The 25,423-nt window shown below is 42.5% G+C and overlaps 1 protein-coding gene across 1 annotated transcript in view; it reads left to right on the forward strand.

Moving 5' to 3' along the window:
* Positions 1 to 880: 880 nt before the first annotated feature.
* Positions 881 to 25,423, forward strand: part of KIF2A (kinesin family member 2A) — a 60,512-nt gene continuing 35,969 nt past the window's right edge. Inside the window, exons 1-7 of the mRNA XM_068423599.1 lie at positions 881 to 1,032; positions 17,394 to 17,488; positions 18,786 to 18,905; positions 19,348 to 19,402; positions 21,399 to 21,521; positions 22,138 to 22,238; positions 24,795 to 24,890. Coding sequence (XP_068279700.1) covers positions 969 to 1,032; positions 17,394 to 17,488; positions 18,786 to 18,905; positions 19,348 to 19,402; positions 21,399 to 21,521; positions 22,138 to 22,238; positions 24,795 to 24,890 — 654 coding nt within the window. The 5' untranslated portion in view covers positions 881 to 968. The remainder of the gene's footprint in view (positions 1,033 to 17,393; positions 17,489 to 18,785; positions 18,906 to 19,347; positions 19,403 to 21,398; positions 21,522 to 22,137; positions 22,239 to 24,794; positions 24,891 to 25,423) is intronic.

Raw genomic sequence — 25,423 nt, forward strand, 5'->3', positions numbered from 1 at the left:
AATCATTGACGCCTATAACAGTTATCAGTCTCATAAGCAGACCCTATCTACAAAACATGGAGTTTGCTTCAGAACATACTGCTATTCTCTGATATTCAAGCTGAAAGGAAAATTACTGACAGGGAAGTTGATTCTGTGTAAAGGTAAGACAGAGCAGGCCTTTAGAGCCTACTCTGAGGCCTACTCTTGCTAAACCGTTGCTGAACCGTCTGGTATCAAAAGCAGCTCAGTCACCACCCAGTGCCAAATAGGCACATGTGTGTGCTTCGAAGTCGGGGACAGGTCCAAGAGGAGGAGGCTCCTACAGTCCTGCGGCTGTGATGAGCCTCTCCCGGCCTGCTCCCGGACGCAGGCGAGCGGGGCGGCGGCAGCGCGCCCAGTAGCGCGGCTTTCCCGCGGGGCGCCGTCCCCAGGGCAGCGGGGGCGCCCATCTTGTGCCAGCCCGGCCGAGGTGCCGCCAAGGGCAGCTGTCAGGGAACAGCTGCAGCTGTTCCCGCCCGGGGAAGGCGGGGGCGCGGGCCAGGCGGGGCTCCCAGAGGCCGAGGGGTGCGGACACCGGGCGCCCCCGTGACGGGGGACCCGGCTGGGGACCCACGCGGGCCGCGCGCTCCCTCCCGCCGAGGCGAGGCGTGGGGAGGAAGATGAGTGGGGGAGGGGACCGCGCGCGGCTGACGGAGGCCGTGGCGGCGGTGTGCCCGACTCGGCCCCCCACCGCGCCCGCGCCTCCGTGACGCCGTGGCCCCTCGCGCAGGCGCAGCAGCCGCCAGCGCCTGCTGTATCCAGCCGGCGCCTTTTCTCTCTTCCCGCTCCTCCCTCTCCTGGTCCGTCCCTACCTCCTCCCCTCCCCCCCGCCCTCTCACAGCCGCCGCGGTCGGTGACGCCGCTGCTACCGTTGCTGTGCTCTCAGTTCCCACCCTCGTCTTCCCGGCCGGCAGCGCCTCCGATCTCCCCGGTTGCCCCATGAAGTGATGGCAGCGGCCAACTTCGGCAAGATCCAGATAGGGATCTACGTAGAGATCAAGCGCAGCGATGGTCAGTGGGGCAGGGGCGGCGGGAGGGGCCGGCCCGGCGGAGCCGCCACCGCCCCGGTGCGCGGCGCGGGGGGGTTGGCGGGGAGGGGGCTGTGCGCGGGGCCCATTGTGTGCCCGGGGCCGGGGAGTGGCTGGGCCTGGCGCGGGGCCGGGGAGTGGCCGGGCCTGGCGCGCGCTCGGTTGTCAGGGGAGCGCTCGCGCTTGGCGGCGCAGGACGGTTGCGCGGCGCGCGAGCGGCGGCGGCCGCGGGGGACGGCGAGGCTGCGGCAGGGCGGGGGGCGGCGGCGGGGCTGAGAGGGGTGAGGGGGGGACAGGGTGGGCTCGTGGGTGAGGGGACAACGGGAGAGGCGTGAGGTGGGCGGTGAGACGTGGGGGGTGGCTGCGGATGGGGGTGATGAGGGGCGGGGGGGGTGAGAGCCCGGGGAGGTTTGGGCAGGGAGGTGGGAGGGCCGTAGGGGAGGGGATGAGGTGATGGAAGGGGGGAAAGGCCTTTAACGTAGAGAAATAACTTCTTGTTTGCTCTGGCGTGCGAGCCGTGCTCTGAAAAAAATGACACAACAGTATTCCCTGACAGAAATGCCTTTGGACACTTCCATCACTTGACAGAAAGCTTGATGTTATTATTTCGGATGTTCTTTGTGATTAAAATGTAAGAAGAGTGCTTGCTGTTTATGCCCATGAGTTGTTACTTTTCCGTGGGGGATCCAGTGTTTCTCATCTTGCTCAGCATCTCCTGGTGGGAGGACGTATGGCGCTGTGTAGAAATACACGTGAATAAAGGAGGCATGTGTGAGAGGTTCAGGGTGCTAACTCTTCGTATTTGTCTGGTAGGAGAGAATTGAAATGGGAAGTTCACTGGCTGAATCAATGGCAGGTCACTCGTGACTTCAGGTCTTTAATTTGAGTGGGACTATGTCATCTGTTCTCTGTCTCTGTGAGGTCTCTGAAGCCTGCTAAACCAGGGTGGGATTCTGCTGGGATTTTCTGGAAAGCCTTTTTTATTTTTTCTCCTCCAGAGTTCAGGAGCTTGCTAAAGAATAAACAGATGTTTCTAAGGGAAGAAAGATCTGGAGGTCAAAGGCGCTTAAGTGAGCGTGGTTTTGTCATGAGGCAGGAAATAAGCAGCCGACAAGCTTTATGCAGCTTGTCGTTCTTGTGTCCCATGCTGCAGTTCAACCCTACAATAAAATAATGGTCGGTGTCGACTGGACACTATACTAAACCTCACCCCTCAATTTGTGCTTAATGGCTTCTGTGTCACGTGAAGAATCTGATAGGTCTGGCAGTTATTTGCATAACTCCTGCAGATCTCTGGGGTTTCAGAAAACCTTACTGTAGCAACTTGTAAAACTGTTTTTCTGAGGTCTGTGTGAACTTCTAATAAGTGTTACTGTTTGGTTTGTATGTGTTTGGAAAATAAGGTAGGAGAATGCTTTGCTGCCTTTTTTTTCCCCTCTGCAGAGTTCTGCTCACTTCTGATGTCAGAAGTGAGGACAGCAACTCTTGAATGTAACAATACTTATTTTCATTACTGTTAATCGTTTACATATTTTGCTGTATCACACATGCAATACAGCACATTAAATGTATTACACATCAGTAATATGCTAGGGGGATTCCTTCACAGCAGTTGCTCAAACTATATAGGGATTTGGGTGTTTGTGTTAACTTTGTCCTGTATGAGCAACCAGACTGCAGTGTCATACCAATTAGTGGGTCCTGGTTATTGTGGAGTTTGCTTGTTTTTCATTGGCACTGGAGGAGGAGATGCCCTGTTCTGCCTCAGGCTACTGCAGCTTTGTGTCCTTGGCTCCCCATTAAACTATAGGAGAAACTGTCCTAGGTATGTGAAAGGGAGCATTTTGAGATAGATGTCAAAGGACAGCCAGCACTAGATTGCATTGTCTTTCAGAAGGTAGGTTTCCAACCTGAGCTGCAGTTGCACAGGCAATCGAAATTGATCTGGCTGCTTCTAACAAGGGGAGGGTCTTGCTGCCTTTGCTGCTGTCAGCTGTATTGTTCCTACAGACTCTCTCTCCCATCCAGGAGAGACTGAGAAAATCATGGCAAATGATTTTTTTCTTCTGATGATTTAGTACATTAATTGATGATTTGATTTGCTAAACACAGTAGAAAACTTTTGGATGTGCTAGTTTTCTACACGATTAGTGAGTTCAATAGCCCACAGATGGATCTGGGACCCCAACAGTATTGGTGTATAGGAAATGCATGGCCAGGGTGAAGTGGAGGTCTTCACATATGAGCTTCCAGTTCAGTAAACAGTGAGCTACCTGTATGTGCTCTACCCAGAGCTGTATGCTAGGTAGAATCAGGGCTGTGTATCATACCAGCTACCCTTGGGTGAAAGCACGATTAAAACTGTTTAAGAAGCTTTTGGAAAAAACATTGTGTTGGTCTGGGCTTTTTTCTACATGTGATCTTGTCTGTAGGGAGTCCTTTTTTAAAACTAAATATTACTTTGAGAGGCAGGTATAGTAATTCTTTAAAATTTCCTTATTTACCTCTTTATTTGCTGAATCCAGAGAAGAATAAACTTCCATTTTGTTAATGGGATCATCTGAAAATGTATGCTTTTTTCCCCATCTGTCCACTAGTTATATTAAACTTTTCTGAATACAGAGTTTTATTAATTCCAGATAACTCTATTTTTCTCTAAATAAAATGTAAACCTAAAAGAAAAGCTTTTTTTTTTTTTGTGTGTGAAACATCAATGTTACAAGTCATACTTGTTCACTACAATGAAACTGCAAAGACATGCAAAACACAATAAATGTGAGAATGAGACCAGAACATTCTGGAAAGAAAATTTACATATTCTGTCATTTTGACAAGTTCTAATTAGGCTTAAGTGTTTCATGAGAGATTTCTTATGGGAGTGAATAGAAAATAGATGTTGTACAAATGAAAGGCATTGTTAGAAATCATGTCCAAAACACATGAAAACTAGTGTTTGGATAAAACCCAACATTTTCAAGGACTGACGTTGCAAGGGCTGCTTGCTGTCTATCTGTTTTTTCTCAGTGGGTAAACATTGGTATAAATGTTGTCTAGAGTTGCAAATAATTCCAGTTATAATTGGCATAACTAGTTATGTTCGTGTAATGTGAGAGCATACTAAGTTGTCAGCTAGTTTGGCTTTTTGTAATAATTTCTGATACTGAAATTTAATACTTATTTCAGTATAATTTATGTATGTTGCTTTAAATATGCCTTGGTAATCTTATCTTGGAAATGGGAAAGAACTCCTTTGTTTTAGGTTGCCTATTGCTAAGAATGGACTGCATTTCCAGTCTTGAAGAATGTGCCTTATCACATGGGAACCTTCAGGGAGTGGGGAGGAGGCCAGAAGGTACCCGTCAGAACTGCTGCAATGCTTCTGTCCAGAAGAGGCTCCTTGTTGAGATCTAAGTATGGGCATTTGTCTGTTGATGAATTCCTTTTACTCAAAAAAAGATAGCCCGCTGCTTTACATGGGAACTTAGTGCACTTCTTGTGCATTATCCCATTAATGATGACAAAGACCTATATAACTACTTGGAGTAAGAATATCTCACATCTTTTTTTCCTATAAATTCAGTCTTTTGCTGAAATGGGATAAATCTCTCATGTCCTGCAGACCTTTAGTAGGCTGATTGGTGTTTTTCCTTTACTTTTTCATTCCAGTTGTGTTCTGTCCATTTCCTCCTCAGGCTGTTCCTGTTCTCTGTCTTTGCAGATCTGAAATACTACCTAGAAAGACAGAGAAATTAATTGTATGTTTGCTCATTTTGAATGTAGGGAGCGGGGAATACAGTTCTGATCTCACTGTGTCAGAAATACCGTAACAGGGACATTCTTGGAATTGGAAGAGTGACCGAAGATCTGACTGAACGTCCAGGAAAGGAATGCTTTGGATTCTGTAATGTGTTCAGCTATGAGACAGTACTGACTGTGTCTGATACCCTGGAAATGCCTTTTATTCATGTCCCCAGAAGGTGTAATGATAAACAGGTCAGTTGTGGCTTAGAACATATATAAACCATTGATTTACTAGAAGTCAGTGAAGTAACCTGCTGTGTTAAATGCTTTTCTCAAGTGGAGCCACCATTGGAGGCAGAACAGGGGGCTAGACGTTCTTCTCTTGTGCCACTCTTCTCCATGCCTGGTAATTGCTCCTGGGAAAATTGCTCGTGGCAAAAGGCGAGTGCCCTCCTTGCCTACCTCGCCTCCCCAGGTGCCTCTGAGAAATAGATATGAAGCCCTGGTGGAATACAGCCGGTTCAATGGGGATGTGGTAGAGAGGCAACCTATATCAGAGGTCCCACCACAGTCAGAAAAACCTGACAGGCATATAGCTACCTCCTCCACAAAGAAGAAGAGAAGAGTTTTAGTGGTTGGAGACTCGTTCCTAAAGGGAACTGAGGGCCCAATATGCAGAGCTGACCCCCATCACAGGGAGGTCTGCAGCCTGCCTGGAGCCCGAATCAGGGATATCACCAGGCAACTCCCCAACCTGGTGAAGGCCACAGACTACTACCCCCTGCTGATCTTCCAGACAGGTGGGGAAGAAGCTGCATCCCGTAGTCTGAGGGGGATGAAGAAAGACTTCAAGGCGCTAGGACGGTTGGTGAAAGAGTCTGGGGCACAAGTTGTTTTCTCCTCCCTCCTTCCATTTTCGGGTGATGACGCGGGATGGAATAGTAGGATTCTCTCTATTAATGCCTGGCTACGAGACTGGTGCTACAGGCAGGGCTTTGGGTTCTTTGATAATGGCTGGTTTTATAAGACACGAGGCGTGACGGTAATACATGGGAAAGGCTTATGTTGTAGGGGCAAAAGGGTTCTGGGACAGGAATTAGCAGGGCTCATTCAGAGAGCTTTAAACTAGATTCGAAGGGGGATGGGGTAGTAGCTGGGCTTGCACCACTGGGGCAATGCTCTAGTGTTGAGGTAGACCAGGAGGCCTCCCATCCCCCTGGGGTGAAATCGGTGTGCTCAGCTCGCTCCCTGAAATGCCTATACACCAATGCGCGCAGCATGGGGAATAAACAGGAGGAGTTAGAAATCCGTGTTCGGTCGGGGGGCTATGATCTAGTGGCAATTACAGAGACTTGGTGGGATGCCTCGCATGACTGGAATGTGGTCATGGATGGCTATGTCCTGTTCAGGAAAGACAGCCCGCTAAGGAGAGGTGGTGGAGTTGCTCTTTAGGTGAGTGAGCAGCTAGAATGTACTGAGTTCTGTCCAGGGGCGGATCAGGAGCAAGTTGAGAGTTTGTGGGTGCGAATTAAGGGGCAGGCTGGCAGGGGTGATACTGTTGTGGGTGTCTATTACAGGCCACCGGATCAGCATGAGGAGGGTGATGAGGCCTTCTACAGGCAGCTGAGAGCAGTCTCGCAATTACAGGGCCTGGTTGTCATGGGGGATTTCAACTACCCTGATATTTGCTGGGAGGCCTACTCAGCCAGCCATCCTCAGTCCAGGAGGTTCCTCCAGTGCATTGATGATAACTTTCTGATGCAAATGGTGGATGAGCCAACTAGGAGAGGAGCGCTGCTGGATCTTATCCTTACTAACAAGGAGGGTCTGGTTGAAGCGGTGAAGGTTGAGGGCAGCCTTGGTTGTAGTGACCATGAGATGGTAGAGTTCAGGATCTCATGTGGCAGGAACAGAATAGCTAGCAAAATCACAACCCTGGACTTCAGGAGGGCCAACTTTGGCCTTTTCAAGCAATTGCTAGGGGAAATCCCAGGGGACAGGGTACTAGAAGGTAAGGGGGCCCAAGATAGTTGGTTAGCATTCAAGGACTGCTTCTTCCGAGCTCAAGATCAGAGCATCCCAACAGGTAGGAAGTCAAGAAAGGGTAGCAGGAGACCTGCATGGTTGAACAGGGAACTGCTGGGCAAACTCAAGTGGAAGAAGAGGGTGTACAGATCATGGAAGGAGGGGCTGGCCACTTGGGAGGAATATAAGTCTGTTGTCAGAGGATGTAGGGAGGCAACTAGGAAAGCTAAGGCCTCCTTGGAATTAAACCTTGCAAGAGAGGTCAAGGACAACAGAAAGGGCTTCTTCAAATACATTGCAGGTAAAACCAGCACTGGAGGCAATGTAGGCCCACAATGAATGAGGTGGGGGCCCTGGAGACAGAGGATAAAAAAAAGGCAGAGTTACTGAATGCCTTCTTTGCCTCTATCTATACTGTTGGAGGCTGTCCTGAGGAGCCCCGGACCCCTGAGGCCCCAGAAGAAGTCAGGATAGAGGAGGAGTCTGTCGTGGTTGATGAGGGCTGGGTCAGGGACCAATTAAGCAACCTGGACGTCCATAAATCCATGGGCCCTGATGGGATGCACCCGCGGGTGCTGAGGGAGCTGGCGGAAGTCATTGCTAGGCCACTCTCCATCATCTTTGCTAAGTCGTGGGTGATGGGAGAGGTGCCTGAGGACTGGAGGAAAGCGAATGTCACTCCAGTCTTCAAAAAGGGCAAGAAGGAGGACCCGGGTAACTATAGACCGGTCAGCCTCACCTCCATCCCCGGAGAGGTAATGGGACAACTTGTCCTTGGTGCTGTCTCTAGGCACATCAAGGACAGGGGGATCATTAGGGGCAGTCAACATGACTTCACCAGGGGGAAGTCATGCTTAACCAACTTGATAGCCTTTTATGAGGACATAACCCGGTGGATAGATGATGGTAAAGCTGTGGATGTGGTGTATCTTGATTTCAGTAAAGCGTTTGACATAGTCTCCCACAGCATCCTCACAGCTAAACTGAGGAAGTGTGGTCTGGATGATCGGGTAGTGAGGTGGATTGTGAACTGGCTGAAGGAAAGAAGCCAGAGAGTGGTGGTCAATGGGACAGAGTCCAGTTGGAGGTCTGTGTCTAGTGGAGTCCCTCAAGGGTCGGTACTGGGACCAGTTCTATTCAATATATTCATTAATGACTTGGATGAGGGATTAGAGTGCACTGTCAGCAAGTTCACTGATGACACAAAACTGGGAGGAGTGGCTGACACACCGGAAGGCTGCGCAGCCATTCAGAGGGACCTGGACAGGCTGGAGAGTTGGGCGGGGAGAAATTTAATGAAATATAACAAGGGCAAGTGTAGAGTCCTGCACCTGGGCAAGAACAACCCCATGTACCAGTACAAGTTGGGGACAGACCTGTTGGAGAGCAGCGTAGGGGAAAGGGACCTGAGGGTCCTAGTGGACAACAGGATGACCATGAGCCAGCAGTGTGCCCTTGTGGCCAAGAAGGCCAATGGCATCCTGGGGTGTATTAGAAGGGGTGTGGTTAGTAGGTCAAGAGAGGTTCTCCTCCCCCTCTACTCTGCCCTGGTGAGGCCGCATCTGGAATATTGTGTCCAGTTCTGGGCCCCTCAGTTCAAGAAGGACAGGGAACTGCTAGAGAGAGTCCAGCGCAGAGCCACGAAGATGATTAAGGGAGTGGAACATCTCCCTTATGAGGAGAGGCTGAGGGAGCTGGGTCTCTTTAGCTTAGAGAAGAGGAGACTGAGGGGTGACCTCATTAATGTTTATAAATATGTAAAGGGCAAGTGTCATGAGGATGGAGCCAGGCTCTTCTCAGTGACATCCCTTGACAGGACAAGGGGCAATGGGTGCAAGCTGGAACACAGGAGGTTCCACATAAATATGAGGAAAAACTTCTTTACTGTAAGGGTAACTGAACACTGGAACAGGCTGCCCAGAGAGGTTGTGGAGTCTTCTTCTCTGGAGACATTCAAAACCCGCCTGGACGTGTTCCTGTGTGATATGGTCTAGGTAATCCTGCTCCTGCAGGGGGATTGGACTAGATGATCTTTCGAGGTCCCTTCCAATCCCTAACATTCTGTGATTCTGTGATTCTGTGAAACAGAGCAGCTGCAGGCAGTAGTTCTCTGGGAGGGTGTTACAAAGATGCATTGGCATTTCCCTGGTAAAAAGTGTTCCGTGAAGTAATTTTGCTGTCTCTGAATTTGGTCATTGCTAAATATGTAAAACTATAGATTTTACATCTGTTAGATAAAAGGTAATAAAGCTGTGTGAAAAATTACATTAGAATTACCTTTCCTGGAAAAGAGAATTAATTTGTCAGGTGTATGCTTATTATTTTTTTTTTAATGTGTGTAGTGCACTGAGTCATTTACATGACCAAAACACGCCTAGAAGACTTTTGACAACTCTACTATTAGAGTCTAAATTCAGTTGTTTCATGTTGCGAGGAACCCAAGTTATTTTTAGAATTGCTTAATTAAAAGGAGTAGGTAGAGGTTCTTGAAGATGACTGTAAAACTGTGTGTCTAACCAAAACTTTTAGGTGACATTTTAAAAAAAGTGAATTATCAGTTAGATTTAGTAATTTAGTCACTTGATCAGTTTTTTCTTTTTTTTTTTTTGGAGTGAGGTCTTGTTTAGCAAGAAGAATGAGGGCATTTTCTGCTTAAAGGCTTGAATGTGGTAGTAGTGTTTTTTATTTTGCTTTATTCAAATAATATGCTTTCAGTGTAGCTTATTGTTTTTACCTAGTGGCGGTTCTGGTTGCATGAAGCATAAGCTGCTTGTAAAGGGAACAAGCTGCATTCCTTGCCACTTCTGCAGTGACACTGTAAAACTAATTGTTCAGTCCCAAGCAGTAACAAAGTGACTGACTTCAGGTAACTTGCAGATAACAAAAAATCTTTTACTTTGGTCTCATTTTTCTGAGTGGGTGGTCATGCTTTTCACATAGGGGAATGTTACTTGCTTTGAAGTTATCAGTAATCCCATTGAAGCTTTGTCAAGTGAAAGTTTGAGTTTCTCATGGCTCCCATCAGGCACTGACAGCTCTGTGTAATCCCAGGTATTGGAAGTGTAAGTATTTTAAGTCTCTTCTGTTACTTACAGGATAGTATGTTAAAAGTTGCCTTCAATGCATGAACACACTGAATGCATGAGTGGAGGGAGGTGAAGCCTGGGCTTTGTTTAAAAGTTTTTCTTTAGAAGCAAGGTGTGTAGCATACTTGTGCCCTTGTAGAGTTTGGCTCTAGAATTTTTGTTGCACAGTGCTGCACATTTTGCAGTGACTAAAATGTGTTGCTTTCCTCTTGTGGCTGAACTACATATGGAGTTTGAGGTGTATTTCCGACCGATCTATGAAAGTGTTTGCTAGAGATGCAGGCATGCATAATGATGCGGCGATGAGGATCTCTGGCTCTAGGAAGACGGCGGTGGAAATGAATTTGGTTTGAAAAGCACGTGCACGTTTAGAATTTGGAATACTCCAAGTTTCTGATTCAATTTTGGGTTATGTTTGCATATTCTTCTGCACTTCTATGAGTTGAACTTCCCAGTTCATTTTGACATTTTAATAGGATAGGAATTCAGGTGGCGATGAATGAGGTGAGTGTATCACAGCCTGATGATTTTTAAGTTAAGATAAGCTTTCATCAAACACGGAGAAGAAATAAAATATTACTTAAAGTTTTCTTGTTGGTTTGAGCTTTTAGAACCTTGTAAGATAAGGGAAAAATACAGGCTTTAAACTTGTACGAGAATAAAGGCTTCTGACTTTTAACCAGGAGCAACAGTTGGCAGCTCTGTAATAAATTAAGTAATGGCAAATATTCTTACTAAACACAATACTGTGAAGTAAGAGAAATGAAAAAAAAAACAACAAAACACTGTTTGACAGGGTGGGTCATGAAAGGCAAACGGTACCATTTCAAAACATCTGTAGAAGGTGCTGATAGAAATTTTCTGTGTGATTCGAGAAGCTGTTGTTTCTAGGCAGCTACTGACAGCTTCAGAGAAAGTAGAGAAAATAATGAAAAGGAGGTCTCTGCCATTTATTCAGGCAACAAACAAAATGAGAAAGGGGGAAGGGGGAGAGAAGACTGGCCAAGTCATCTCAATCTTCTGGCAGAGGGTATTCAGCACACAATTTGAATCCACCACAGTCTTAAATCCTGCTGCTAAAAAATTTCAACAACCACTAAACCCCAATGCTGTTTGAAAGAGATACTTGACTGAATCTACTTTTGCTGCTGCATACCATAACTGTATTGAAATTTATGCTGAACACAGAGGACTGTGATCTGTAAAAGTATATAGCAAAGTATTCTGGAGAGGAACTTTCAGAAGCAGTTTTAAAATATTTTAAAGAAGCTGCGTGCAAAATTGTTCTAAAGGACTCCAAGGAACTGCTGACTAAATGTGCAAAAATATGTCAAATTATGTTCAGTTTTACAAAACTAAAAAAAAAGATATGTAAGAAGACATTGAACTATTCCTGCAACTTGTTTAGAAGTTGTCAACTCATAGGAAAGATGTGAATGTCATTACCAGGAATTGAATGAAAACCTTCACTTATGCAGTGGCAGTAAAAGAAAAATGTGATAGAGGACAGAAAATACTATCATGGCATACTTTAATGTCCTGTTCTTATTTGAATAAAGTTTGCAGCTCTGATTGCTTAATCTTCCTTAAATCTGAGAACTGGAAGGGGTTCATATGGGACATGAAAGGGACCACCAAACATTGGAAAATCTCGCAGGAATGTTAAGAATGGGTGGATTATTGTTGTTTTGGTTTGGGCTTTTTTACACTTTGGAAGGGAGATTGCTATGTGAATATATGACAAAATGAAGATTACTTTATGAAAAACGAATTAAAACTTTTTTCCCCCCTCTCTCTTATAAGACTTTTCCTGAAATTGGAAAATGTGATTTTTCTTTTTAAAGCTGATGAAGTTTTTCTGCCTTTTTGGAGGTTCCTCCATCTACTTAAAGTATGCTCACCACTAGCATAAGAAGTACCCCAGAGGATCAGACTGGTGGTTCATCTAGCCCAACAGCAGTAAGAGAGGCTATTTAGGGAAAGCAGGTCAGCCTTGCCACTGTCCGCAGTCTTTGTCTTCCCCCACTATCCGGAATTGTATCTGGGATATTAGAACTACAACACTGCCTAGTCCTATTAAATACCCATTTACAGACCTATAGTTGTTGAATTTATTGAATACTTTTCTAACCCAACTTACACTGTCTGCCTCCACAACCTCTTGTGGAAGCAAGATCGGAAAGTTCCCTGCTTGCTGCATAGAAAAGTACATTACTACTTTTATCTGCCTGAAACCAATGTGCCTTAAGATGTGGAAGACCCTCAGCCTGCAAACAGCTGTGCTTTACTTGGGGAGCAGAAGATTTGGGAACACTGCATTGAGAATAGTTTTTGCTTGCTTCTAAGATAAAGGAGAGTGGTTCACAGGGCCTTTTGAGGCATGAAAGAAGTAAACGTGTTGAAGGTCAGTTCTGAACACAGAGCTGAAAACGGGGAATGGTTGTTGATGTTTTGAGCCCAGAACACTGTGGCTCTTCCCAGAAGGATGATGAGTGCTTAGCGTGTGAATGTTGATGTTATCTTGAACTGCATAGTCGGCTCCTGCATTGTAGCAGTTAAATAGGGTAGTAGAATAACAATAAAAAAGCCTTAGGCCTTTTGGCTTCAGGCCCTTGCATCCTCGATCTCAGAGTCTGTGGCTTCCTTTCCACCTGCCGCATTAAGAGACTGCTCCCAGCTTTAGTGCTGTAGGATCTGGTGAATAACAGTTTCCACTCATTTTGTCCTTTATGGTTGTAAAGCGTAACCAAATCCACCCGCAGTCTTTTCCTCAAAAGTGAGCAATCTCACCCACCTTAGTATCTTCATTCTCTTTGTCTTCTCAGTTGTCCTTCTCTTTATCTCCTCTAATTCTGCTACATCTTTTTTGAGGTGTGAAGACTAGGGCCACAGTACTTGAGATGTGGGTGTACCAAAATTTTATTTGTAGTTTGAAAATGACACTTGCTTTTATTCACTAGCTTCCTGACGATGGCCAATGTTTTACTGGCTTTTTGTGTTGTTGCAGCTGCATGTTGAGTCGATGTTTTCAGAGAACTGTACGTGTTAACTTAAAGATCTCTTAGTTGAGTTGTAACTTTTAGTTTCAGCATTGTGTACCCATAAATTAGATTATTTTCCTCTGGGTGCGTTATTTTTCTTTTGTCTGTGTTGACAGTCATCTGCCACCTTTTGTGTGCTCCCTTGTTTTTGAGAGGCCATTTTGAAGTCATGGTGTCTGACTACCCAAAAACCTGTCTTGCCAAAGATGAGACCCCAAATTTAGTGTAATGCAGACTGTAAGTGAACACCAGGCTGGAAGATGATGTGTAAGTTGCCAGCCTTATTTCTTGAGTCACCTGGGAGAGCACAAAGAGGTTTGAGTCACATGTCAGCCAACGCTTTAGCCCAGGCTGTAATTTAGAAAACACCAGCCCATATTTAACACTGATAACTTACTTTTCTGAAAAGTACTAGGAGGATGAAAAGGCCGTGGTTTTGGTACTGTCACTGATCACTGCTTCAAAAATGTGGTGATTTGGGGAAGTTTTGCAGGTAGAAAATACTCAGTTGACTTAGAGGTAAGGATCTAAGTACAGACTGGTATTTGCCATCAGTTGGCACTGCTACCTAGGTTGAGGGTTGGTTAAAATGTTTTATTTAGCCCTGGTTATTTGCTTTTGCTGCTTCTTCGTAAACCCTTTTCTGCACCAATAGCTACCTTAAGAACTCTTACAATAGAGGGGATTTATCTGATATTTCTGGAGATGTTTATGCTTGCTTTCTTCTGTTTGTCAGATGTTCATCAGATGACTTGGAGGAGAGGGAATGGAGAGCTGATGTTCTTTACTTGTATTGATTAGGGTGAGAATATCATAATGTATGTGTATTTAAGGTAATTGTAAAGTGTTGGCTTCACATATGTTCATGTTGCCTTACTGCTGTATTTGCAGCAATATTTTCTGCACACGCTAGTCAGTAGGAGAAAAGCCAGATGCCACACGCTGTATGACAGAACATATTTACACAAATAATAGCCTTCTCAAATGATTTCACCATTAGTTTTGAGCCCTATCACAATGGCATGACGTTTTAGAAAAAGTTTTGCCTGTGATGTGAATTCTAATCATGTGAGGGGAGGCACAAAAATTAAATGGTGAGTGAAGAGTTGATGTATCAGCACTATGGCTCTACTTTCTTCTTTTGTTTTTGAGATGCATGTGAAGACAGTCTTTCTCGAATCACTTGTTCCTTTTCCCATTTGTCATAATGCATGTTTGTGTTTACCTGGACATGTTTACATTTCAGATTTTGATACTAACTCTAGAAAATGCACCAGAAATCAGGGACGTTGCCTTCAACTATGCTCTTCAGATTGGTTTAGCGTTTATGCTTTAGCATTTGCAGCTTGGTCTTGCTTTATATGCTAGATGAGGTTTATGCCAGCCTAATTGGTTGCTGGCATTCCTGAATTTCACAGCTGCTGTATTCAGCTGTGTACTAGAAAAATATAATGGAATACTGTTTGCGGAGAGCAAGAGGCAATTGTAAAGATGTAAATGTGCTTTCTGGCACTTCAATAACATGTAAACTTTTAGTAACACAAAGAATTTTTAGGAACAAATTATATGGGTACATTGCCTGTTTAAATATTATAGTAGACATTTTCTATTTAAGCTGAGAATATTTGGAAGATGGATGTAACTTTATTTTTGTTAGTGTTATTTTTTAATTCAGTCCTGTCTTTCTTGGCCAGGGAATAGATGAAGTCTGGCATGGAGATGGAAGATTTATTGTGATTCTCTTGTTACAGCATGCTGGCTTACCGTGTTTCTGAGAGTGTTCAGTATTTTCTATTCATTCATCAGCCTGCTTTGGTCTTCTTTCATTTGTTATGGCAAAGATTAAACCTTCTTTAATTATTATTCATTCTCTGTCAAGAGTAATAGAGCACAGGAGCAGAAAACAGGACTTATATGATGGCTCTGTGACTAATACAGTGTCATAGGTTTCAGCTGTGCATAGTGCTTTTCTTCAAAATTTATAAAATTTGGTAACATACTAACAATTATTATAATATTGTATTGAATATGTTTTGCTAAACTTATGTTTTTCATATGTCATTTTTCTCTTGATTGTGGATTGACAGCTGGGCCAAGCCTTAAAACAGTAGCAGAAGATTATACCAATGTAAGCTTGAGGAGTCTTCCAGTTCCCACAGTTTTTGTGTCCTTGTGGTCCCAGCATACTCTTTGTAGAAGTGGGCAGAGTGGCACTGCTACAGGAAGACAGTGGCTTCTGTTGCTACTTTGCTGATGGACCAGATAGCTGATTGAAACCGTTCTACAACAGGGTGTTCTTGCACAAAATCAAGTCCCTAGAGGTTATTAAATGCAGGAAAATTAATGGAGAGGTGTATCGAGGACCTTGCACAAAGAAAACTTGCACAAAAATGCTTGTCCAAGGAAAAAGGTGTGAGAGCGTCATGCTCCGTGAGTCTGCTTCATCCCAGCCACCAGCAGAGTTCGGGCAGGGTCCCGAGGGCAGGGTGCGTGCCTGCACAATGTCCTTTGGGTGTGGGGAAATGGAGGAGTGCCTGTGAGCGGCGGGGAGGGCACGGTGGTGGTCCCTGCCCGCACATCTCCTGGCAGTGCCAGTACCTTAGTGGGGCATCCAGACCAGACCGTCTGTGCAGAGCACACAGCTGGGACACCTGGGAGGATGGTGCTCTGGAAGCGCAAGTGGAAGTGTTTGTTCAGGCAACACATGGGTCAGGGAAATAAAAACTGGCGAATGCTAGGGGAAAGGAACCAAGTGAAGCAAAGGGGAGGCTTTTTTTTTTTTTTTAAGTAAAAAAACTACTTAACCTTCTTTACTGGTGGAGTGAGTCTTATGCTTTGGGCAAGGACAAGCGCAGATGTTGTAAATGCATATGTAATGTATGTTGCTGGCGAGGTGAGCACCGCAGATGTGAAAGCAGTGCTGCCCAGGGGTGCAGGCAGCTCTGCGAGTCCCTGTGCTATGCTCTGCCTGAGTTTCAGTTAGTCTCTTCCTCTGCACATTACATTACACAGGTTTGCTGTTACCTTCCATGACTCTTCCCTGTAGTCTCTCTTCTTGCCTAATTTTAACCTAGATGTGAATGTATAGGCAGCCTTTGCAATAAAAGAAGTGTTAACAGTATACAGTTGTTACTTATGCTGTTAGGTGAGATAATTTGGGATATCAGTCAAGGTTTTTCTTCCTTTCTGTCCCTCAGCAGGCCCCAAGAGACTTAGGCTGTATGAAACCATTAACTCTGGAAAACTGTCAAATTATGAGTGAAATGTCTAAAACAGAGCTTTGAAACAATCAGTGGAGGAGAAAACTGGAGTGGATTTGAGGGGCTGGGAGCTTTATGAAAGGACAAGAGAAGCTGCAAGGTGGAGGAGACCCAGACCAGAGCAGATGTGTAAGGACCGTGCTGTGTTTTGCCCCCGAGCGGGTGCCCAGCAGCAGCAGCGTACGCACGGGCTGCTCCAGGACGGTTGCTCGTGCTTTGGGAGCTGCATGTGGCCCGTGGGCACCTGGGGGGTGGCTTGGGGTGGGTGAAGTGAGTGATTGCTTGTTCATGCTATGGCTCATTAAAAGAGGGTGTTAGAGGAGCCCTTGCATTGGGCTTGTGTTCTTTAGAAACCCCAATTCTTGGTACTCTTAGGGCAAAGCACAGGTGTGAAATCAATGTGACATCTGGGTCTTGATCCTTTTTTGTCAGTACATGGCTGTGCTGTTCTTCCAGTTGCTCCTCACTAACATGTGTAGGCAATAGGACATAAAAAAATTGTGGTACGCTACATATTTAAGAAGAAATATGCTTACTCCTACTGAAAGTTTACTGGTTTTATTGTACTTTATGGGGACCTGCTGGCTTTGGGTCGTTCACTGGACAAGTCAAAGCAACGGCACCTTAACTCCAGCTCAGCAGTCTGTGTTAGCAGTTGTTTTTAAAATGATGATTTGTATTATTATTGCAAGCAATTTGTTTTTAGTTTAATTACCAACTGATTGGATGCCCATAAGAAATGGACATCAGAATACAATTTCAGGGGTCTTCACTCCTGTGTTGGGACGTGTAATGTTGTATCAGCCTGGAAGGGGGACAAACAAGCCCTTGTGGAGCGCACCTCAGGAGACTTTATTGCCTGTGGAAGACTTGTGGTATTGGAGTTTTCTTCTCTCAGAAAAGAGAGTCTAAGTGATGTGACTTTCATGTGGTGTTTTGTTTACTTACCACTCAGTTTTCTGTTAATTGAGTTTTCACCTGTACGGTGACTGTCTCTTTAGAGCCTCCGCTGGAGGATCAGGTCTGAGTCATTTCACAGTGTGTGGCCAGGAGTCATCTTCTATTTATCACTTTATTTTTTTTAACTCTCTTCTTCCTGCCGCTCACTGCATGTCTTGGTGCAGGGATGAAAATAACTTCTGGAAAATTTTTCTGCCAGTTAATTAATGATCATTTGTGTTTGCTTTCTAGGCCGGATTCACCAAGCTATGATAACATCCTTAAATGACGATAGTGAAAGCGTAACTGTTGAATGGATTGAAAATGGACATAGTAAAGGCAAAGAGGTAAAATCAATTATTTTAGAACTTTTCTCTTTTAAAAAATGTGTAATCTATATGAATATTACTTTGGAATTTGCACTGGACACAAAGAGAAAATATAAATCTTAATTTACTTGATTCTTTGGTTACCGACTCTTTTGCATGGGAGCTGTTGGGCAGGTGCTGGTTTCTATTGTATTAAATTTGACTTCCTGAGCTCTGTGTCATAGCTTTTAAATAGTTCTTTTCATCTCCTGATTTTGAACCAGAGTACAAAGGCTGCCCTTGTTATCTTCTTCTTACAAGTAGAAAAATGAAATTTTTGAGAGGGAGAATGTCTTGGAGTTCAGACAGGAAACTAGTGGGAGAGCTAGATTAGAACTTTTGTTGTGTTTGTGTTATTGAGGAATTGAGCTGCTAGTTTGTTTGCTTATTTATTTATTTTTGACAATAATTTTCCAGCCTTGCTTTCCTTGAGAAACTGTATCTTTGTGTGTAAAGCTTCACTATCCCCTCTTCCTTTAAATTTTGGACTGTGTTCACCAGTTTCAGCTGAGATTTGGAGAAGCATCTCAAAAATAGTTACACTTGACTGGTTTTGTGAAAACACAGGAAAAAGAAAAAAAATTGTGAGAATGTCCTGGTGATCTCATCAGCTGAGGTCATCCCTCTGGACACACAGAATCCATACAGTAGTGCGATCTTTGAAAGGTCCAGCCAGGGGAAATGGCAGTCTATAGAGACCAAAGCTATTTAAGAGTTTTAGGAAACCAAGTTTCAATAGATATGAAGCCAGCTATTTTTAAGATCCTGCCGCCCTGCCCCCTTACATTTTCCAGCATTTTGAATGAGGAACACTTACAAGAAAAAGCTAGCGTGATAAATTTAACATGCTTTCAACTGCACTTGTATTTTTTGGGTGGTTATAATTCATGTGTTTCTTTTGCATGGTCTGGGTAATTTCAAATAACTGAGATCTCTTTCTTTTTATATTACAGAATGTCTTTCATATTCTGTAGTAGTTGTCAAATTACCACAGTAATACTGGGTACTTCTGTTTTAATTTTATCACTTTACAAAATTATGAATATTTATTGGTCATTTTTAGTTCATGCCTTTTCTGAAGGGTGTATTTTCAACTAATATGAAGACCAAAGCTTATGCTGTTTTTAGTGAACGTTAGATAATTCAGGTTATAGCATTAACAAATTGTGGGGTAAAACCACTAAATATATTATTTATTCTCAAACATAGCAGGAGAAATGAAGAAGGTGAATATTGTTCTAAGACTCATAAATGCGTTTTATGTTGTTTTGCACAGATTGACTTGGAGAGCATATTTTCACTTAATCCCAACCTTGCTCCTGATGAAGACATTGAACCTGGTCCAGAGACTCCGCCACCACCCACTCCATTAGCCAAAGCAAACAAAATTGTGAAGGTTGGTAATACCTATGCAACACGTTTGTGTTAAACCTACAGTACTCCTGTACATGTTGTTATGCTTGAATTTTTAACTTTAACTTTTGTGTCTGTGGACCTACTTGTTAACTGTGTTACTTTCTGTTTCCTGCGGTGAATAGGGGTATCTAAAAATTTTCTAAGAACAGGTTTGGCTGAGGGGGAGTTGGGGACTAATATTTATATAACTAAATATATCTCAAGGAAAAATACAGAAAAGGTTTTGGAGATTGTTTTGAAACAGTATTTATAGTTCAAGCAGTCTTTACCCTAGGCTCTTCAGGGAGGGATTTGGCAGCAATTACCTCTCTGTATTGCTGACATCATGTTATTTTCATTCACTGGAAAGAAGCAGAGGTGGCGCTGCGGTTTATGTTTTCAATAATAAGGTGGTTGAATAACAGAATTTTTTTTCTTTATAGAGTCGACGAAGTGTGTCATCTGTTAAGAACGACACCCCTGTCAGAGATAACAGAGGTAAATGTTATCTCTTTCCATTTCAAGGAAGTAAAAAATACGGAACATTTTAACCTCCTGCTCATCTAACATTCCTTAATAGTTCTGCTTTTCTAATTCAGTATGTATGCATGTGATATGTAAAAGACATGGTACATCATTCCTAGAATTATTCCTATGTATATTTAGGAATTCATACTGTACAAATAGTATTTATATGCAAATTTAAGCAGTATAGCATTAGGAAAGTTAAGCTGAATGAACTGAAGGTACAAAAACTTGAAGCTAATTAATTATGCTACATTAAATCATGTGTGGACTTTTCCAGGCTAAAGCATCCTCAGTTTGCTTCAGCCTAATTGAGTGTTTCAGTATACACTAAATAGTGCACTTAAAATTCTCAGGCTTTCAGTTTCTTAGCTAGTTTTGTAACAGCCTATGTGTAAACATTCATTCAAAGAGTACTTAAGCCCCATGGGTTATTTCTCACTCTGCATTTAATAGCGAAAAATCTACAAAAACTGCTGAAATACCACAGGAGGATAGGTGAAAAGTATGTAATGCATGAATACAGATGTAATGCATCTATAACATGAGAGAGAATAGTTACTGCTTATTGTTTTCATTTTCTCTCCTGCGATAACTAACTTGTACTGATGATGGTGATGATTCTTCTTCCAAACATTAATCTACTGCCATTAATTCAGACTAGATTCCAGTCCACCTGTTTAAACATGAAAAACAAGTGTTCAGACTCTTCTGGTGGATGATTGGGACTACTTCTTTCTCCCTTCTGCCATTTGCCTCTGGCAGGTGTTAAACAAATCAGAAATCTCATGGGGAGTGGATAATTTTTTTCAAACTAATATGGTTTAAATTTGAGACATCTTATTGATGGGCTCTCCTCACATCCATACATGTTGTCGTTGGTAATAAATGGTCTGTTTGGTATGGAATAACCCTGTGACTTGTATTTTAATAGGTCCTGTGCGTCTTACTATTCACAGTCGGCCTAAGTATTTGTTCTTTGTTGGACTTGTAATTAAGCTTTTCTCAGCACATTGTCTTGTTTACTGTAGTCAATTTGTGCCATAAACTAGATCTCCTATCATTGTTTTGTCTGTCCTGTTCTATACCTCTTTCCATAGTTGTCTCCATGTTGCACAGTGAGCTGGCCTTCGTTTGGAATGTCATCTCTAGGCTGCTAATCAAAGCTGATGCCTTCACTTTCATACCGTTCTGGCAGACTCCGTTAGGCATGTGTGCAGGAAATGGGCTGGCTGAAGCAGAGCTGCTTGAAGCAACTCTTTGAAAAACAGTTTAAAACATTCAGCCCTACCAAAGCGGCTTGCATGGTCACCACTCCCACTGCATTCACTGGAAACAGACATCACTGCATCTTCAGCAGTTGGCATCCTTAGCACATATAGAATCAATGCAGAAGTTTAGGCTTATTGATTGTATCTGTATGGCTTTCACTATACTGTCAAAAGGGTTTGTTTCTTCCACTCACGGGTTGAGCTGCACTTTGCTGCCTTTCATTTGTATCCCTCTGCTCCTCCAGAGATTGTAGGCTCAATGGGGTAGTACCATTTTGTAACATCTAGAGAATATAAAACAGCGGGGCTTCTTTTCATGCTTGGTTTTTGGGTATAATCACAATATAAATAAAATTTCACCACTTTAAGCTTCAGGATTGCATATCTCCAAGTACACGCTTCATTCTGTGCACATAATAAGTTGTACTAATTCTGTAGTAAAGTATTTAAAAACATGCACGTGCAGCATTGGTACTTAATAATTATGTTGTGTTGGTGTATAACACTAGGAAAAAAAAGCCTGTGTACCAGATGTCTTTATTAATAGAGTTTCTACATGTATGGTTCCCCGTTACCCCCAATAAATTCTTGTGTCTGGAAAGGGGCTTTGTTTTATCTCGTCATAACAAAGCATTTCAGAATTGGGTAGAAATGTTACTCTTCCGTGTCTAGATGAGCTTTGTGCTTTTCCTTTGCAGTGGTTGGTCCTACACGCGCACGACCTACTCAGCTTCCTGAGCAGTCTTCCTCCTCTCAACAGAATGGTAGTGTTTCAGATATATCTCCAGTTCAAGCTGCAAAAAAGGAATTTGGACCCCCTTGTATGTAAACCGTGTATCAAGGATTCATTCGTTCTGGGCGTTACGTGTACATTCTCTTGGATTATGTTGTTGTCCATAAATGACAAATGGTCTACATGTGCAGTTGTCTGTAGGCTTCGTTGAGAAGCTTTTTCAGAGAGTTGTGGCTAAACAAATGTTCACTTCTGTCATTTGTACTAGTATTTGGATTTATTTTTTCTTTATCTTTTTTTAACCATGGCGTGTTGTGTGGGTTTTTTTTGTTTTTTGTTTCGTTTGTTTGTTTGTTTTTGTTTTTTTGTTTGTTTTTTGGTGTTTTTTTTTTAAAATTTGCCTGACCTTTCTTTTAATTCAAACCAAGAGATCACGTGTATCTGTCCAAATATTTTTTGAGGGTCATTGTCCTTGTATTTTTGGTCATATAATTATTGTCCCATTCCCGTGATTTTTTTCTAATTAATTTATTTTATAAATTTTAGAAATTAAATTGCTTTAATACTGATTTGCTTGAAAAGATAGTTGATATAAATAAATGCATTGTAATTATTGATAAATTAATATAATTGAAATGTTACAGTGTAAATACTAAATTCATGCAACACTGAAAATATTTTAAAATGATGTCATTTTCTTTAAGCACGTAGAAAATCTAATTGTGTAAAAGAGGTTGAAAAAATGCAAGAGAAACGTGAAAAAAGGAGGTTACAGCACCAGGAACTTAGAGAAAAAAGAGCTCAGGTTAGTATTTTTAGCTCGGCTGGAAAATGTATTTCAGTAAGAGGAGAAGTTTGCAAAATCACTGTGCTTTTTTCAGTCTTTAATAATTTTTATGAACTGTAATAATCTTGAAATTAAATATTTTCATCCTGTATACAAGTTCGATAAATATTTTGGTGCTTGGTTGCGTTGCTGTCATAACTGTTACTTTAGACAGGTTTCCCTCTCTTCCTACAGGAATAACTGGTTACAATTGCTTATCTTGCCTGGTGTTCTTTAAAGACCAAGTACTGATGATAGCTATTTCTTAGGGAAGATATATTGTTGAAAATAATCAAACCCTTGGCTTTTAGATAGGGCTGTTATTCTACAGGAGGTATTACAATGTTATGATAAATTGTTCTTTATGATCTTTGACGCTTTGAGGGAGATCTGTTTGAGGCTCAAGTTCGAACAGTGACTGTGTATTTTTTTTCTTTAAACCTGTCTATGCATTTATAATTTAGCTTTGCATCATACAGGCCATTTGGCAGCAAGTTATTAGAAACTTGTGTGAAAGAAATGAAGTTTCTATGAAGAATCCTGTGAGAAAAACCTCTTAAATGGCTTTCTGTCACAGTGGTGTAAAAGCTTTTGTAAAACTAGTAGCGTAATCTTGTTGGCAGCCCTGTGCATATGTGTTAGTCTCTCTAAAGAGATACTACCAATTCGCTACTGACATGAGGAGTACCACCATCAAGTAAATAATTCAGGCAATTTACTTCATGGTTTAATGATGTTCCTAAGTTGACCTAAAATCACCTGTGTTGAATTCATGTTCTCTAATTTCCATCCATTTACACAAATGCAAAACATTACTGTGTCTTTATGTGTAAGGAATAAAATATTTTTTGCTTTATATATTAAAATTCTTTGACGTGGTACTACACCTAAAATTTTCTTTGTATCACTTTTGTCAAGACTCCCTCTGCATCTGAGTCTTAAACTTCTGTATCATAAAATCATAGAATAGTTTGGGTTGGAAGGGACCTTTAACGGTCATATAGTCCAACCCCCCTGCAATCAGCAGGGACATCTTCAACTAGATCAGGTTTCTCAGAGCCCCATCCAACCTGACCGTGAGAGTTTCCAGGGGTGAGACATCTACCACCTCTTTGGCCAACCTGTGCCAGTGTTTCACCACCCTCAGTGTAAAAAATCTTTCTTTCTTCTGTATGAGGAAGCTGTGTTTGTTTTGGTGACTTGTATGTATCTGTGCTTTGTGTTGCTTTGTGTATTCTGTTGTTGTGAAATGCAGCAATGTTTAGCCAAGCACTGTCTTCTAGTGGGCAAGATCTTTAAACATGGTTTGAAGAATATTACCAATATAATAAGCAATACCCCTTTCTGAATGTTAGAAGGAAACATTTCAGCAGGAAAACATTTTGTGTGGATTTACTGTCAGCAATTTTTAGTTCACTGTAGTCAGGGTGAACAACATTAAGGTACAGTCAACTTCTGATTACCAGGGCACTATTTTATCTGAGGTGAGGATCAGCTGTGTCACAGGTGCAGAGACGTGGGCTGGCTCCATTTCAGCTTGTTAACCCCAGTGCAGTGCTTTCTAAGAGTGCCTAGGCTGTTTTCCTAACCAGCTGTGATCCAGAAAGAGTTCTATATTATTTGTGGGGAGCAGTGCAAAGCTTAATAAGGTCTGAGCACCAGAGATGGCTATGTATGGCATCAGCAGCATGTCCTGAAATAGTGTAAAAACTGACAGTCACAGGAGAAGTGATGGGAGGGACTTTTGAGCAATTTAGCAGAGAACCAGCTCAGCTCACTGTAGACTTAGACTTAGCAAGGTTTGGAGGGGCTCCGTGCGTGGCCCCTTCATGTCCATTCGCTCTGGTACTGATGGCTCCAGGTTTAGGGATGGGAGGGCTTCTGAACCTGGTTTTAGCCCACTGTGTATCCTTGGGATTGCTTCTGCTTTTTGGGGAGGTCTAGGAGTGTTAGAAGAGTTTCCAATGCATCCAAGTAACTGTAGGAGTTAATTCAGGGCCAGTGGCAGGATCAATCTCCTTTAACCAGCTTGGATTCAGCAGGGTTGTGCTCAGAGCAGCTGGGGTGCCTGCACTGTCCTCCGCGGGGTGTTTTGTACCTCTGTAGTGGAGTGTATCCATTCGTCTACTGGACCGCCTTATCTCAGGTTAAGAAGCATTGACTGTATGTGTTGGCTGGTGTTATGTGTTCGTTTGGAGATGTGTCTTAGTGTGAAGATTCTGGCAAAGGCAGGAGTAATTTCTCTTTTTTGAGTAGCCTGTTCATGAGTCCTCAGTTTAAAAGTATTTTCTATTACATGCTGACCAAAACCGTGAAATAGAAGGCACGTAACTGCTTTGCTTTATGATCAGTAAATTAGCTACATCCAGATGGAGGAAGTCATTAAACTTGCATTTGAGACATTTCTGGTGTTTTGGAGAAAAAATAAGATTTGAGTTAATATGTATTTTTCTTATAAATAAATATAGAAGATAACTAAATTAGTCCATTTCGGGAAAAAAAGTGTATTAGAAATTCTGTTGCTTATTTCCCTAGGATGTTGATGCTACAAACCCAAATTATGAAATTATGTGTATGATAAGAGATTTCAGGGCAAGTTTGGATTATAGACCACTGACAGCTGCAGATCCTGTAAGTTATCCTAGTAGCATGGAATTTTTTTATCCTTCTATATTTTTGCTATGTGTTTTGAATTTTTTCAATGTATAATTCTATCTGTAAACATGAAAAATAAGTATTTTAGTATATATTAGTATTCTTCATAACATGGATCTATTTTTTCAGTACCTTGAGGATATTGAAATTAGTAGTTACTGAAAGTCCCAGATTACTAAATTATTAATTATGTTATGTCATTTAAGTATCTTCTGACTATAAAGTAATATCAATATGTACTAAGTAGTCACTCAGCCTCTGTATTGTGAATTTTCCTGGGATGCTAGGGGATGTGCACATAAAAACATTAAGCTTCTCTGAAAAACCCTATTGAGTATAAAGATTAATATTTAATCTTTGAAGGTGATGAGGGCCTTTGATTTGCAAAGTCAGAGAAGCAGGATCTTTAAGTGATGGAGATTATCAGATCTCAGTGGAAATCAGAGATTGTGACAAAATTTCTGTTAATAGTGTATCTACCCTCTTAGAGCTGGATTTGCTTGCAGTGT

This window comes from Nyctibius grandis, chromosome Z (assembly GCF_013368605.1).
Source record: "Nyctibius grandis isolate bNycGra1 chromosome Z, bNycGra1.pri, whole genome shotgun sequence".
Lineage (NCBI taxonomy): Eukaryota > Metazoa > Chordata > Aves > Nyctibiiformes > Nyctibiidae > Nyctibius > Nyctibius grandis.